The sequence below is a fragment of the Phalangium opilio genome, unplaced genomic scaffold (assembly GCF_054372755.1).
Source record: "Phalangium opilio isolate 3A_F unplaced genomic scaffold, DU_Popi_V2 ptg000070l_1, whole genome shotgun sequence".
Taxonomy (NCBI): Eukaryota; Metazoa; Arthropoda; class Arachnida; order Opiliones; family Phalangiidae; genus Phalangium; species Phalangium opilio.
Window position 1 is genome coordinate 14,130,815 of NW_028324182.1, and position 12,537 is coordinate 14,143,351.

Here is a 12,537-nt window from a genome sequence, read left to right on the forward strand (position 1 = left end):
TAGCCCCGGGAACAACTTGGAAAAATCTCGCCTCGAGTTCGCTCGCTAGTTTTAACTATAAGTTATGTTTATTCGGGAAACGTTACCACATTCCAAAAGTACTTAAAAACGATTAATAATTGGAAGGGAGTTTACTAACCATTTCGTCGAATAACCTTAATACTACATTTTAATTGTTCATAGTTTAATTAAACTATAATTACTTCACTGTTCCCTAACCATTTATATAATAAAACCCTCGTAGTAATGTTTAATTACTAACTTAAATTATATTTATTTTTAATTATTTAATTTGTTTAAAAAAATATTTTTAAAAATTAATAATAATCCAAAAGCCCCTGGAAGTAGGCTGACCGAAAAGTCCAAGTGTATTGCGGGAAAAAAGGCGTACATTTATGCAGGGGTAGACTAACCTCACAACATACTTTAATTAAACTAAAATTACTAAACTGTTCCCTAACCATTTCTAAAATAAATTCCCCGTAGTAATGTTTAATTACTAACTTAAATTTATTTACTTTCAATTGTTTAATTTGATAAAAAAATATTTTAGAGGAAAAAAAATCCAACTGCCCCTGCAAGTAGGCTGACCGAAAACTCCAAGTGTATTGCGGGGAAAAAAGCCGTAAAATTACTCAGGGGTTTCCTATTGAAACTGGTCTTATTTAATTAAAAACTTTCTTTAAAACCGATTTATTGTAGTAATATTAGGCATATTGTATATTTAGTTTTTAAAAACTGTTTCTAATAGAGTTTAAAAGGTATTGCGCGTGAAATACGCAATCCCGTTGAAACACAGAGAGAGAGAGAGAGAGAGAGAGAGAGAGAGAGAGAGAGAGAGAGAGAGAGAGAGAGAGAGAGAGAGAGAGAGAGAGAGAGAGAGAGAGAGAGAGAGAGAGAGAGAGAGATATAGAGATAGAAAGAGTTGCTCAACTTTCGTTAAAGTTGCCAGAAATAATCTATTCAGCAGAGATGATTTCAACTCGGCAAAAAACCTCATGCCAAAAAATGTTTCAATGAAGAATTGTGAAAAAAAAAGCCTCCACAACAACTGGGTGAGAACATTTGGGTGTCCAACAATTGGGAGATAATTTACATTGGGTGAACAACAATTTGGTGGCGGAGCGTCAATGTCTTTCACCCCCAGTTGTCTCGTGCTCTGGCGAAGAATAGCAGACGATTTTAAGGTAAGTATAGAGGCAACAACAATAGAGTCAAGTGGAGTATATTAAATATAAATAATGTAAAGAAAAAAGCCTTGGGAAATTGGTTCTTAAGTAGCTGCTGTTGTAGCAACTTTCACGTCATAAAACGTCGTCTTATTTTTTTTTCTTACTAACGTATAACCTACGTCATTCAGTCTTATTTTTGGTCCATTGAAGAAAACTTTCTCTTTCTCTCTCTCACTCTCTCTCTCCCGCGCTTGACGAAAGAAAGGAGTAGGTAGTCCGGGCCAATTCTGTATATACTATATCGTCGTAGTATATGATGGCAAAGTCGCGGTGGGGACAATAGGGCTCCTATAGCTATAGCTATGACGGGGGCGCCAAAAACAGTGGCGAAATAAAAAAGAAAGAAAAAAAACAAGCGCGCGCGTTTCATTCAAAAAAACGTGGGTCGTTTGACGTCATACAACCGTCAACCGCGTGCTCTTCCGCGAAAAAAAAAACAACCAATAGAAAATAGAGGGACTCCCTGCTTCTAGGGAGGGGGGAAAGAGAAAAAAATTGCTGTTTGTATCATTTGGACAAAGAGGATTAAAAATGGAGAGGAAATATATATATATATATACGCAAAACGAGTCTTTAATTTGCGCATGCACTTATATTAACTTTGAGAAAGCATGAAGTTCTATTGGCTGTAAAATGGTAAAATAATAAAGTTGACCAAGTTGATTCTTGAACGTTTTAGCTTTGAAATATTCGAACTAATTCTATAATCATGCAGCGTTTCACCTCCAGGAATGATTCTCCTAGCCCTATTTTATTTCTCTACCCCGTCCCATTCGTATAAACGCGTTTCAGTACTCGTACAGTATCGAGCTGTAAATGGAAACTCTCAGTTAATTGACCAAAGGAGAGAGATTTTCAGTTAAGAGAAAGAGCGGGAGAGCGAGAGAGAAAGAGAGAGTGAGAGAGAGAGAAATCAGGGAAAATGAGCTCACAAAAGTTTTCTTTGAATGAACAGAGGAGACTAAAAGAAACAACAATCGCCCACGCTAAGCGCGACTCCACTTTTGAAAAGCCTTGATTTAAATCTAGGGTCATTAAGAGGAGAAACGGTGGGGTTAATTCAATATTTATGGTTTACATCCTAGTTTTGCGGCTGTTTTTAACTTGAATGTACTATTTAACAGACGAAAACGTTGGGCTTAAACAGTCCTCAGTTATTTTCATTCATACGATATAACTATTTAATATAGCTGGATGTTAGGCTTAGGAAAAAAGGTTGTGTGATGTAGTGAGAATCTACCTTAACCTTTTAGGCGTTTTGCCAATCGCTAAACATCAAAGGCCTTTTTCAAAAGTCCGCCTTCGCAGTATCTTTAGTAACTGAAACGAATTTCAGCTAAGCCTAATTCCAGTGTTACGACAGGGGAATTATTTTACTCGCGAAGTAATAAATAAATGTTTTAAAACTGAATAGTTTGCATAAATGCGAAAATAATACACCATTTCATTAATCACTTGCATGCAGTGAAACCAGCACGGTTATTTACCTCGAGGTTAGGTTAAGATTTAAGACTCAAAATCGCACTAAGAACATCCCCCTTAATTTCAAACAGACCGTCCAGAAACACACTGTATACTTGGTCCCATTTAAATTATCCTATAGCACCATTTCAAGTTTAAAATTCAACAGAGTTCAAAGTACGAAACAAGGCTTATTTCCCATCGCCTTTAGAGATAAGGCTCGCCCTTAAGCCCTACAGAAACCTCAAACTAAATGTACTCAAATGTAGCCTCGCAGGGCGGTATCAAAGAAAGGTAGAGAGATCTATAGGTGAAAAAAAATACCTTAAAATGGTTTCCACCCTTTAGTTTCCTGGAAAAGGAAAACCCATTATTCACCATTTACCATGGGCAGCTCTACTCTACCGGGATATATGGATGTCGATTGATTCTGAGTATTCGCTTCTTCAGGAAAACGAAAATCCCAAAGATCTTTCTAACGTGTACCACCCTCCCTCTTTTTTTTATGGAAAAGTAATGCATCTCATGTATGCAATGCCTTTCACGAAGCTCTCTATCTCTATGACATTAGTTCAGTAGAGTCCTAAAGATTCTACAGATAGAATACAACTCTTGAAACGAACTCAAGAGGAACACGGGATAATACTAAGGTCCAAAGTTTGGGTCTCCTCTTTGTTTTTGAATTTACAGTTTGGTACAATGATATTTGTTATCATTTAAGGAAAAATATTGTTATCTCTCTCTTGTAGGATTCACTTATTTTGACAGTTAATGGTCTTAAAGTTTAATCCAGATTAACGAAAGAGTTTAAATAGCTAAAAAAAAAACCTTGACAAATATGGGGATATAGATAGTTTCAGACTAGGATGATTAATAACATTTACACCAGGAGGTCAGGGTACTTGGCGGACAATGTGAAGTACAAAGTATAGCCTAACCTCCTGGTGTAAAAGGTATCAATGCTCCTAGTCTGAAAAATATGTATAATTTATTTAAAATAAAAATAAAATAAAATAAAAGCTTTATATATTTCATCCCCTATATATATATTTATAAAATAATTTATAATATGGTATTATTTTTTAATGAAAGCAATATTAAATCATGTACGACTATTTAATTAATATCGCTTGGATACGCCAAAACACCACGGTAATTTAGTTTATATTTTAAATTCAAAACTATAGAGTAGTATATATTGAAATTCAGGGTGATAAATTTGCCAGATCATAAAGATAGGAATTTGTATCGTTTCAGGAAGGCGTAGTGGGAGTAAAAGTCTGCTCCCTGTCTAGATAGATTATTTCGCCAACTTCCAATTAAATTTAAAATATTCATGTCATACATGTATACTAACATAAAAACGCAAAATATAAAACTGTAGGCCTACAGCTCTTTTGCCGCGTAAACGATATCAACATTTAAAATCCTACAAAGAACGATATACGCCACGTGGGGTGAAAAATGAAAAATTATCGACTAAAGATCACGTGTATGTAAAATACTCCCAGGCGCGGTAAATAAAAACAAAATCACGTGGTACTTGAAAGAGGCGTGGAAAACGAAAAATCATCGACTAAAGAACACGTGCATGCATCTAATAAAATTCAAATATGTAAATTACTCCTAAACGCGGTAAATAAACGCTGCAGAATCACGTGGTGTTTGAAAGAGACATTTTCAAGAACGATTCCAGAATTTTGACGTTCTGTATGTCATTTTTCAAACACTACAAAGAATCTGTCGCGATCTGGTGATTTCAAAGGAGAAAGGTTTATCATCTACATCCACGCGCGTTTAAGAATGACAATGAAAACTAGAAGGATACAGGGAATTTTTTTTAAGCTTACCATCAGGTAGTCCTTTGGACTCGCTCATGGGTGCTTGACTAGTGCTAGACGGCGCCAGTGTTGCGCTCCGGATGAGGCAGCGCCTTGACGCTTAACGGTGGCGGAAGAACGCGCGAGAAGAAGAAGAAGAAGAAGTTCGGAGAAGAGAAGAGAAGATCGAGAGAGGAGAAGCTCCCGGCGGTAAAAAAGAGGCGAAAATGAGCCAGTGTCGAAGAAAAATACAAGAGACGGCCACGGAAAAAAAGACTTATTGGTCACGTGACTCCGGGATGGTGTCGAAAAATAAACCAGGCTAAAAGAAAGATAGATAAAGATATACCCAAGTTTCAGGGAGGAAACCATTAAGACGATTGAGACACGGATAACCTCGCGGACAAATCAGATTATTTTACAAACTCGACAAGGAATAATATTCAAGGTTGTAATTACCAAGAAAGTTATTAAAAGCACCTTAATTACAACCTAGAATATTAGGTAATTTTAATTTAAACCTATTGATCAGATATCTAAGTGTAAAGCTTTCTGGGTTTCAAATTAAACCTAATTAAGGAAGGTAATTAAAACCAGTGTGGTAAATATTATTCATCATTCGGGTCATTTCGCAACATTTTCAGCGCGATATTCGAACTGTTTACGACTGTTACACTGTTCCGTGAAAAGCCACGAGGAATCCCGGGGTTTTATCGAAGATGGAACAGCGAGGAATACTCAGGGGGGTTTTGAGAGAGGAGGAGGAAGGCGATGGCATTGCCATGACAACAGGTTGTCAAGTTGCTATTTTGGGATCTTTAGGCGTAAAACGAGCTTCATTTTGACTAACGGTCGTCATGACAACGCCATCATCGCCTCTTTTACAGAAGAACAGGGTATCCGAAGGAGGACGAGGAAAGGGGAGTTTTAGAAGGAAATTTAACTAGACTATTACGAATTGAATAACGCTACCAAGTAAGTTTTATAATACCCCAGGGGAAGGGAACGATATATTACACATTCTTTAGTTTGCGTCAATCGTGCACGGTTACGGATATTGCTAAGCCTACGTAGGTTAGAAACTTTTTTATACAACTAATAAAAATTAAATTCTATAGATAGTTTTCACACATGGAGGATTTATACCATTTACGCCAGGAGGCCGGGCTATCTGGCGGACAAAAACCCGTCTGCTTTTGTCCTCCAGATAGCCCGGCTTCCTGGTGTAAATGGTATGAATCCTCTATGTGTGAAAACTATCTATACTAAGTTTTTGTACAAACGTCTTAAATCAATTTTCTTATATACCAAATTAAGATTCACGAATTAAATATACAGGCCTACGCGTCAACCGTATAATTTACAGTGTTATGGTTACGCAATAAAAGTATAATATCGTGGTCAAAATCGTTTCAAAACGGAAACAAAGGGGAAGTAGGGAGGATTATTTCGAATTGAAAGATCGTAACAGTCTAGCTATAGCAGAAACAATACGAGCTAATGAAAAACTGGAGGCCATCGCTACGCGAGCAAACCCCGCGAGAGAGGGAGGGAGTAACGAGAGAGAGGAAAGGAAAACCCGAGGTTAGTTTCGATATAAAGTTCCGTGCCGGGGGTTAAAGTTGCCGGACATATATACCGGAAGGTCGAGCCCCAGGGCCACACCCCGCTAGAGAGAAGGGAGTCGAATCTGGGTCAAGGACGACACTAGGCAACGAGCAGCGGCGGCAGAAGGCACCCCTCCCCTTTTATGACTGCCAAATAACCGTGCACCCTCTTTAATAATTCTCTTTGGGTCTCTGCGTGGCTCTTCGATTTTTATCTTCCCGAGTCCCGACTGACTTCGCGCTCGATTCCCCCAGCTACGTGTTCGTAAAAACAAAGAGACCAGCAACCAGGACTGTCACGGAGGAGTACGGATCACAGAGATCGACCTTAACTCCTTCTTTCTAGCCCCCCTCCCCCCTACTCCCACCGTTTTGGGTACTTTAATAAATTATCATTTATTTGTGTACCAAGGTCAACTGATATCGAGTCAACTGAAACTGATTCATTGTATACGTTGTGATGGTATAAAGCCATTAGGCCAAATCCAATTTTAAAAACTAATTTACTGAAAAACGATCAGTCCTTGTTTTCCTTTTATGCTTTTATAATGGTATAGGCGAAAGGCAAAAGGGTGGAGTGATTTTTGTTGATTTTAGAACATAGGAATACGAATAAAACTTATGGAGTTCGGGAGGAGATTTTATAGATAAATCGCCCCACCGCCATTAAGGGAGGGATTTTAAGTTTTTAACACGATGCTAAATGACCCCATAATGGCGATAATAGATATTCACTAGGTCAGACCTCTTATAACGTTGTAAGGGGGTGTAACTGACTACCAATACTATGAATAGGCTGGATTTGTGAGCTTTTTTTGTATTATGACCTTGTGTCAAAGCTTTAAATCTAACGATATAAGCTGAACAATTACCTACTTTTATAAACAAATAATATAAAACCATGCCATAAACTCTGGTAATCAGTTGTCAATTTAAACACGCAAATACAACTCGATAAATACATGCCAATAAATTCACATACCTCTTTGACGATTTTGACACTAGGTGAAAGGTTATTGGCTGATTCGGCAAAATTATTCTCCTATTGTTCCCGCGCGAATTATTATAAAAGGTCGAGGTCAATTATTTGCTACGCAATTCCGAACCGTTTTTCCTTATTTATGAAAAAAAATCTTGAACCGTTTGGGCCTGTCTAATAAAATTCACCTGTTGTGGTTGTAGTAATAGTAACTATATAGCGAAACTGAACTTAAGCCTCGGCTCCAGATGATAAATCCTCCGGTGACTCTTCCTCTAAAATTATCGAACGACACTCTATAGTTTTTCGCCTTTCACCGATGTATATACCTTTAAACATTGTTATATAATAGGGTTTACTTATATTTTGTAATCGACATGTTAAATACCGCTATTTATTTAATATACTCTACCGCGATCGAACCCGCAACTTCACACGATTTACCGTTATTCCGTAACTTAAGTTGCAAGTTGAAGCAGACGGTTCGGTTGAGATGTGCATGGGGAAAGGGGAATGGGATTCGGGCCGGGGAAGATTTTAAAATCAGTGCAGTGCCGCCATCTATCGGATTACTGAATATTTACGAGATGGCGCTAAAATCCTTTAAAACCCGCGAAATTTGAAACTACCTTTAACGTGAATTAAATATAACTTTTAATACAACAAAAAAAGATTCACTCTAAATAAAAGTTATCATTTTATTAAATTTTCTTTTTCAATTTACAAATTTAATAATCATGTTTCTAAATCTTGTCTTTCAATCAACAATGATTTCATGAAATCCAAACACAAAGTGCTAACTGATGGCACAACGTGTGAAGGAATACTTAATAACTAAATGAATAAATAAAAACAATAAAAATTGTAGTAAATTAATTTAGAAACATTAATAGAATGTCCACAAACCTCTTGGAACTGTTTCTTGGCCAAATTTCCCTTTTGAAAAGCTTGAAAAGTAGATTCATACTTTTCAACTTGCGATTTCTTACTCTGAGCAAGGAGAGCTGAAAACTGGGTTCTCGGAAGATCTAAAATTTCGGATTTAGTTTCCTCCTGGCTATTTTCTACTTCGATTAACTTTTCCATATCAGAACTAATAACCATCAGCTCCTAATAATTAAATTTAATAAAGAAAATTTAACAATTGAATTTATGCCTTTCAAAACAAAACCAAAAAAAAAAACAATTTACTTGTTTTTCATTCATAAAATAAAGACACGAATCTTCAAGAGGCGAATGCGAATGCGAATTAGAATCTTTTTCAAGATCTTTCGATGAAATTTCCTTTTTAGGGACAAAAACACTAGCTAAGACTGGCGTTTTAGTAGCATTTTCTAAAGTATAAATAGGTTTAGGGTCTGTAGGTTTGAAAAAATAACCTGTAAAACAAATAAAAAATAATTAAACAGCCATTAATTAAAGAAATACAAAAATTTAAGAACTTACAATCGCCTTCCTCATTAAAAACCGCCATAATTTCACTCATGGGATTTTTTGTCAAGTAACAAACATTCATTTCAACTTGCCATTGAACTGTAATTAAATTAAGCTTAATTAATAATTAATTACTTATTGAGTTTTAAATTAATTAATATTTGAAGTTTTACTTGTTAATGAGACAACATTCCAGACATTTAAACTAGTTTCAGTTGTAGTTACTAAAAGATGCGCGCAGTTTCCAATTCCAAACTTAACTTGTCTACAATAGTATTTAAAATTAATTAATAATTAATAACAAAGTATTAAATTAACTAAATTTTAATTAAAAGTAAAACTTACGAGATTTTAATTTTATCACTTTTAAGGTCAGAAAATGGAACTGAAAGAATAGCTTTCAAGCAAGCATTTTCAGGTATCCATAATGTGGTAGCGTGACTAAAAGAAACAGCCAAAACTGAACCATCTTCACTAAAATCCGCGTCACCAGCGGGTTCATTTCTATAAAAACCCATGGTGATACATTGCCAGGTTGATTTGGATTCATTCCCATCAGTTTCATCTCTTTCATCTAAAGCCCAAACTTTAAACTTTCCATCGTTGCTAGTGGAAACTACCATTGGTTCATTAGGATGGAAAATTAATGAATTGACTCTCTGGTTATGCGGTAAAAGAACAGTAGTGTTCAGACTATAACTATAAAAGTCATCATTAATTAATAATTAATAAAATTGGTAAAATGCTTAAAGGGAGGGTGAAGTAGAAAATCAAGTGATTTTTTATCAATTCTTCTACTAATTATAAGACCAGTCTGCATTTAGTGAAACATTCAGGAAATACAGATTCCGAATGATTTTAAAATTCAAATTAGCCTTATTCCTGATCAGCGCCACCTACCCATAGCGGCGACTTTGAGAACTACTGTAAGCGGCAAGCCAATCAGATGTCGCTAAAATCTGGTGACGTCATTTTTGGTAAGACCCGAGAGTGCCAGTCAGTGACGTCACCAGATTTTAGCGACATCTGATTGGCTTACCGCTTACAGTAGTTCTCAAAGTCGCCGCTATGGGTAGGTGGCGCTGATAAGGAATAAGACTGCTAATTAGGTTCAGATTTTAAGTATAATTTTAAACAAGGTCCTCCGACCAATCGGGTAACGCACTGCCTTTTTATTAACAAAATTCTCGTGGCACGCTCCGTGTCTCGCGCCACGATTGTCACGTCGCGCGCCTAATTTTATCAAATCTCGTGATAAATTTCATTTAACACGGAACGTGCCACGAGAATTTTGTTAATAAAAAGGCAGGGCGTTACGCGATTGGTCGGCAGTCCTTGTTTAAAATTATCCTTAAAATCTGAACCTAATTTGAAATAATTTTAAAATCATTCGGAGCTGGTATTTCCGGAGTGTTTCACTATGCAGACTGGTCTTGTAATTAGTTGAAGAATCGATAAAAAATCACTTGATTTTCTACTTCACCCTCCCTTTAACAGAAAAGAAATTTACTATAACATACGTCTGAGACTTCTCATTCCATTTCCAAAACTTAAGTACAATTTCAATGCTACTTTCAAAGTCATCCCGACATTGTACAGTGGCCATCCAACTTGATCTATAATCTAAAACTACTTTTTCGACTACTGTATTGGCTATGAGCCTTTCTCTTTCTCTGGAAACGTAATTTTGTCCAGAAATGTCCAAGCTAAAAAGCTGTTTGTCATATTGAAGTGAAAAAAACTGAACGTGACCAGGTTTTCCATTTAAAACAAGTGCCTGGGTTCGTGGATCGTAAATAAGTCCAGTAGGTACTGGGTTGGAAATGATTTTGCCATCGCTAAGTAAGTCTTTAAACGAATGTCCTTGACAAAGACCTTGAAAACATTGGACCACTTGGTTTTGAGGACTTACTAAGTATATGGCTATACAAATATATTTTAAATTAAATTAGTTATCAACAATTAATTAAAAGTACTTATAGACAATTATATCACCATTATCTTCATGACCAGTGGCTACAAAACTATTATCAGGGGCAACAACTATTTGACAAATAGGTAATCCTAAACGAGGCAGGAAACTTCGTTCCTGCATTTGTATATTCCATTTAACAAGTACACATTCTCCCCCACCACTATACAAATAGTTTCCTTCAAAGGAAAAGGCCAAATCGGCAACCGGTAACGTGTGCCAATGATACATTGATCTTGATGGTGTAGCGGAATTTGTAACATTCCCCCTTGAATATATAATTTGGGTTTAAAATAATATTAATTGATTTCAGTGGTGTGCGAGTCCCGTTTGTTTCGGTTTCGAGCCGAGTCCGAGTATCGAAACTAATTTCTTATCGAGTATCGAGCCGAGTCTCAAAAATACTTTCGAGTATCGAGTATTTAGATAGGTCAAATTTTGGTTCTTTCGAGTAATTATCGAGCCTCAAATATTGACTTGTCGAGTAGCAATTTTGTAAATTTCTTGAAAATAACGAAGATTTTCAATTATCTAATATCGAACTAGTTCAAAAAGATTGTTCGTTATCAATTAAACATTGAACGGCTGATTTTCAAAATAAATGCTCATGAACTCATTGTCTGCTATAGTTGTAAGCCTCGGACTCGAGTATTTGTCGAGTATTTAAGATGTTAAAAAGCTACTCGAATCTGTCTCGAGTATCTCAATGTGTTGTTATCGAGTATCGAGTCGAGTACTCGGCTCGATACTCGAACCGAGTACTCGAACTTAACGAGTACTCGCACACCCCTGATTGATTTACAAGGAAAATTATCTGATGTAATTAATTTTCTAACCATATAAATATCCTTCCAATCATATCACCAGTAGCTACTACATAATCTTTGGGATGACAAGTAACGCAAGTGAATTTTTGAACAGCTATATGTCTAAATATCAGGCAAAAAAAAAGGGCATTTTTAGAGACTTAATTCAAGGGGCTTTATGACGTTTTCTAACTTTAATGTTTTCTTTTCTTTAAACACGTAAATGTAAAGATCTTTTTCATTGATGGCTGCCACAAATTCTCCCTAAAAATACTAAAAGATGAGCGAGAGATCTGATAAAAGACACTATACTGAAGTAGTAAAACTAACATCACTAGAAAAAGCAACACTGTGTTGATTAAGTGGTTCCACTTCTCTAAAAATGGGTCTAATTTTATTTTTTTTCCTTAAACTTTGTGAAAAAAGCACAGCAAAACCTATAAACATACATTAATTTTGATTCAAATTAATGGGAATTCGAACAATATAATTGTAATTTACCAGTAGAGTAATCGATGCTAGTGTAAAAGAACCGTCCTTTATCTCTGATAATATAAAATGAAGATACAGGACAGATTTTTTTGGGAACATTGACTTCCTTCAACTTTATTCCATCAGCATAATCCCAATATATAAGAACACCATTTTCACAACAACTAATTATCTAAAGTACCAGCAAAATTATTCGAATAATACAAGGGTCAATTAAATTAAATTATTGGTCTTACCTGCACTTTGTTAGACTGATTACATTGAATAGAAACTATTTTACTAGAATGGCCTGTCAACCTACGAACACATTCTCCTGTAGATGTGCTATATACTTTTATGATCCAGCCAGACGCGATAAAAAGGTATCTGTATTGATTAAGATAACGAAAATATTTAAATTTTATATACTATTTAAATGCTAATGCAAAAGATTTCAACTTACTTTGAGTCAAAGCTAAACAAGGGAGGGATATCCACACAACTACCTCCGGATAGCAAAGAAGTAGATAAGGGTTTCAAATCCGTATTTTCACTCATAATTAACACGTTTTTATATTTTTTCTGCAATTAAATTAAGTTAAAACTCTTGATTTTAGTGAAAAACGAAATACAACAACGCTACGAAAAACGCACGTGTTGACCTCCGACCACGTGTACTACGTAGTCTGCTTGCATTATCATAACGTAGTGAGTGGAGGCTTGGAGCATAGCCACGCCTCGGCGGGAAATTTGAA

The 12,537-nt window shown here is 35.9% G+C and overlaps 2 protein-coding genes across 5 annotated transcripts in view; both read right to left on the reverse strand.

The window, feature by feature from the left end:
• Window positions 1-7,567, reverse strand: part of HDAC4 (histone deacetylase 4) — a 50,504-nt gene extending 42,937 nt beyond the window's left edge. For 2 of the 4 annotated variants that reach the window (XM_089843349.1, XM_089843345.1), the window contains exons 1-2: window positions 7,103-7,567; window positions 4,544-4,835 (exon numbers count right to left, since the gene is read on the reverse strand). In XM_089843349.1, the coding sequence (XP_089699475.1) occupies window positions 4,544-4,571 (28 nt within the window). In that variant the 5' untranslated portion in view covers window positions 4,572-4,835; window positions 7,103-7,567. The remainder of the gene's footprint in view (window positions 1-4,543; window positions 4,836-7,102) is intronic. The other 2 variants (XM_089843354.1, XM_089843346.1) reach the window with 1 other exon arrangement.
• Window positions 7,568-7,783: 216 nt separating this feature from the next.
• Window positions 7,784-12,472, reverse strand: LOC149661861 (WD repeat-containing protein 75-like). Its single transcript, XM_089843384.1, has 14 exons — window positions 12,246-12,472; window positions 12,040-12,169; window positions 11,813-11,975; window positions 11,642-11,748; window positions 11,505-11,575; window positions 11,342-11,434; window positions 10,529-10,773; window positions 10,054-10,456; window positions 8,879-9,232; window positions 8,707-8,798; window positions 8,546-8,632; window positions 8,291-8,478; window positions 8,006-8,209; window positions 7,784-7,933 (listed from the first exon to the last, which is right to left on the reverse strand). Exons 1-14 carry the CDS (start codon window positions 12,338-12,340, stop codon window positions 7,835-7,837), a joined length of 2,331 nt encoding a protein of 776 aa, XP_089699510.1. The 5' UTR covers window positions 12,341-12,472; the 3' UTR covers window positions 7,784-7,834.
• Between the last annotated feature and the right edge of the window lie 65 nt (window positions 12,473-12,537).

Excerpts from the sequence above, each read along its gene's own strand:
- LOC149661861 (XM_089843384.1), bottom strand. The coding sequence starts at position 12,340 with ATGAGTGAAAATACGGATTTGAAACCCTTATCTACTTCTTTGCTATCC. Across the intron at positions 11,976-12,039 it reads ATCAGTCTAACAAAGTGCAG|ATAATTAGTTGTTGTGAAAA; the intron begins GTAAGACCAATA and ends CTGGTACTTTAG. Across the intron at positions 8,633-8,706 it reads GAATGTTGTCTCATTAACAA|TTCAATGGCAAGTTGAAATG; the intron begins GTAAAACTTCAA and ends ATTTAATTACAG.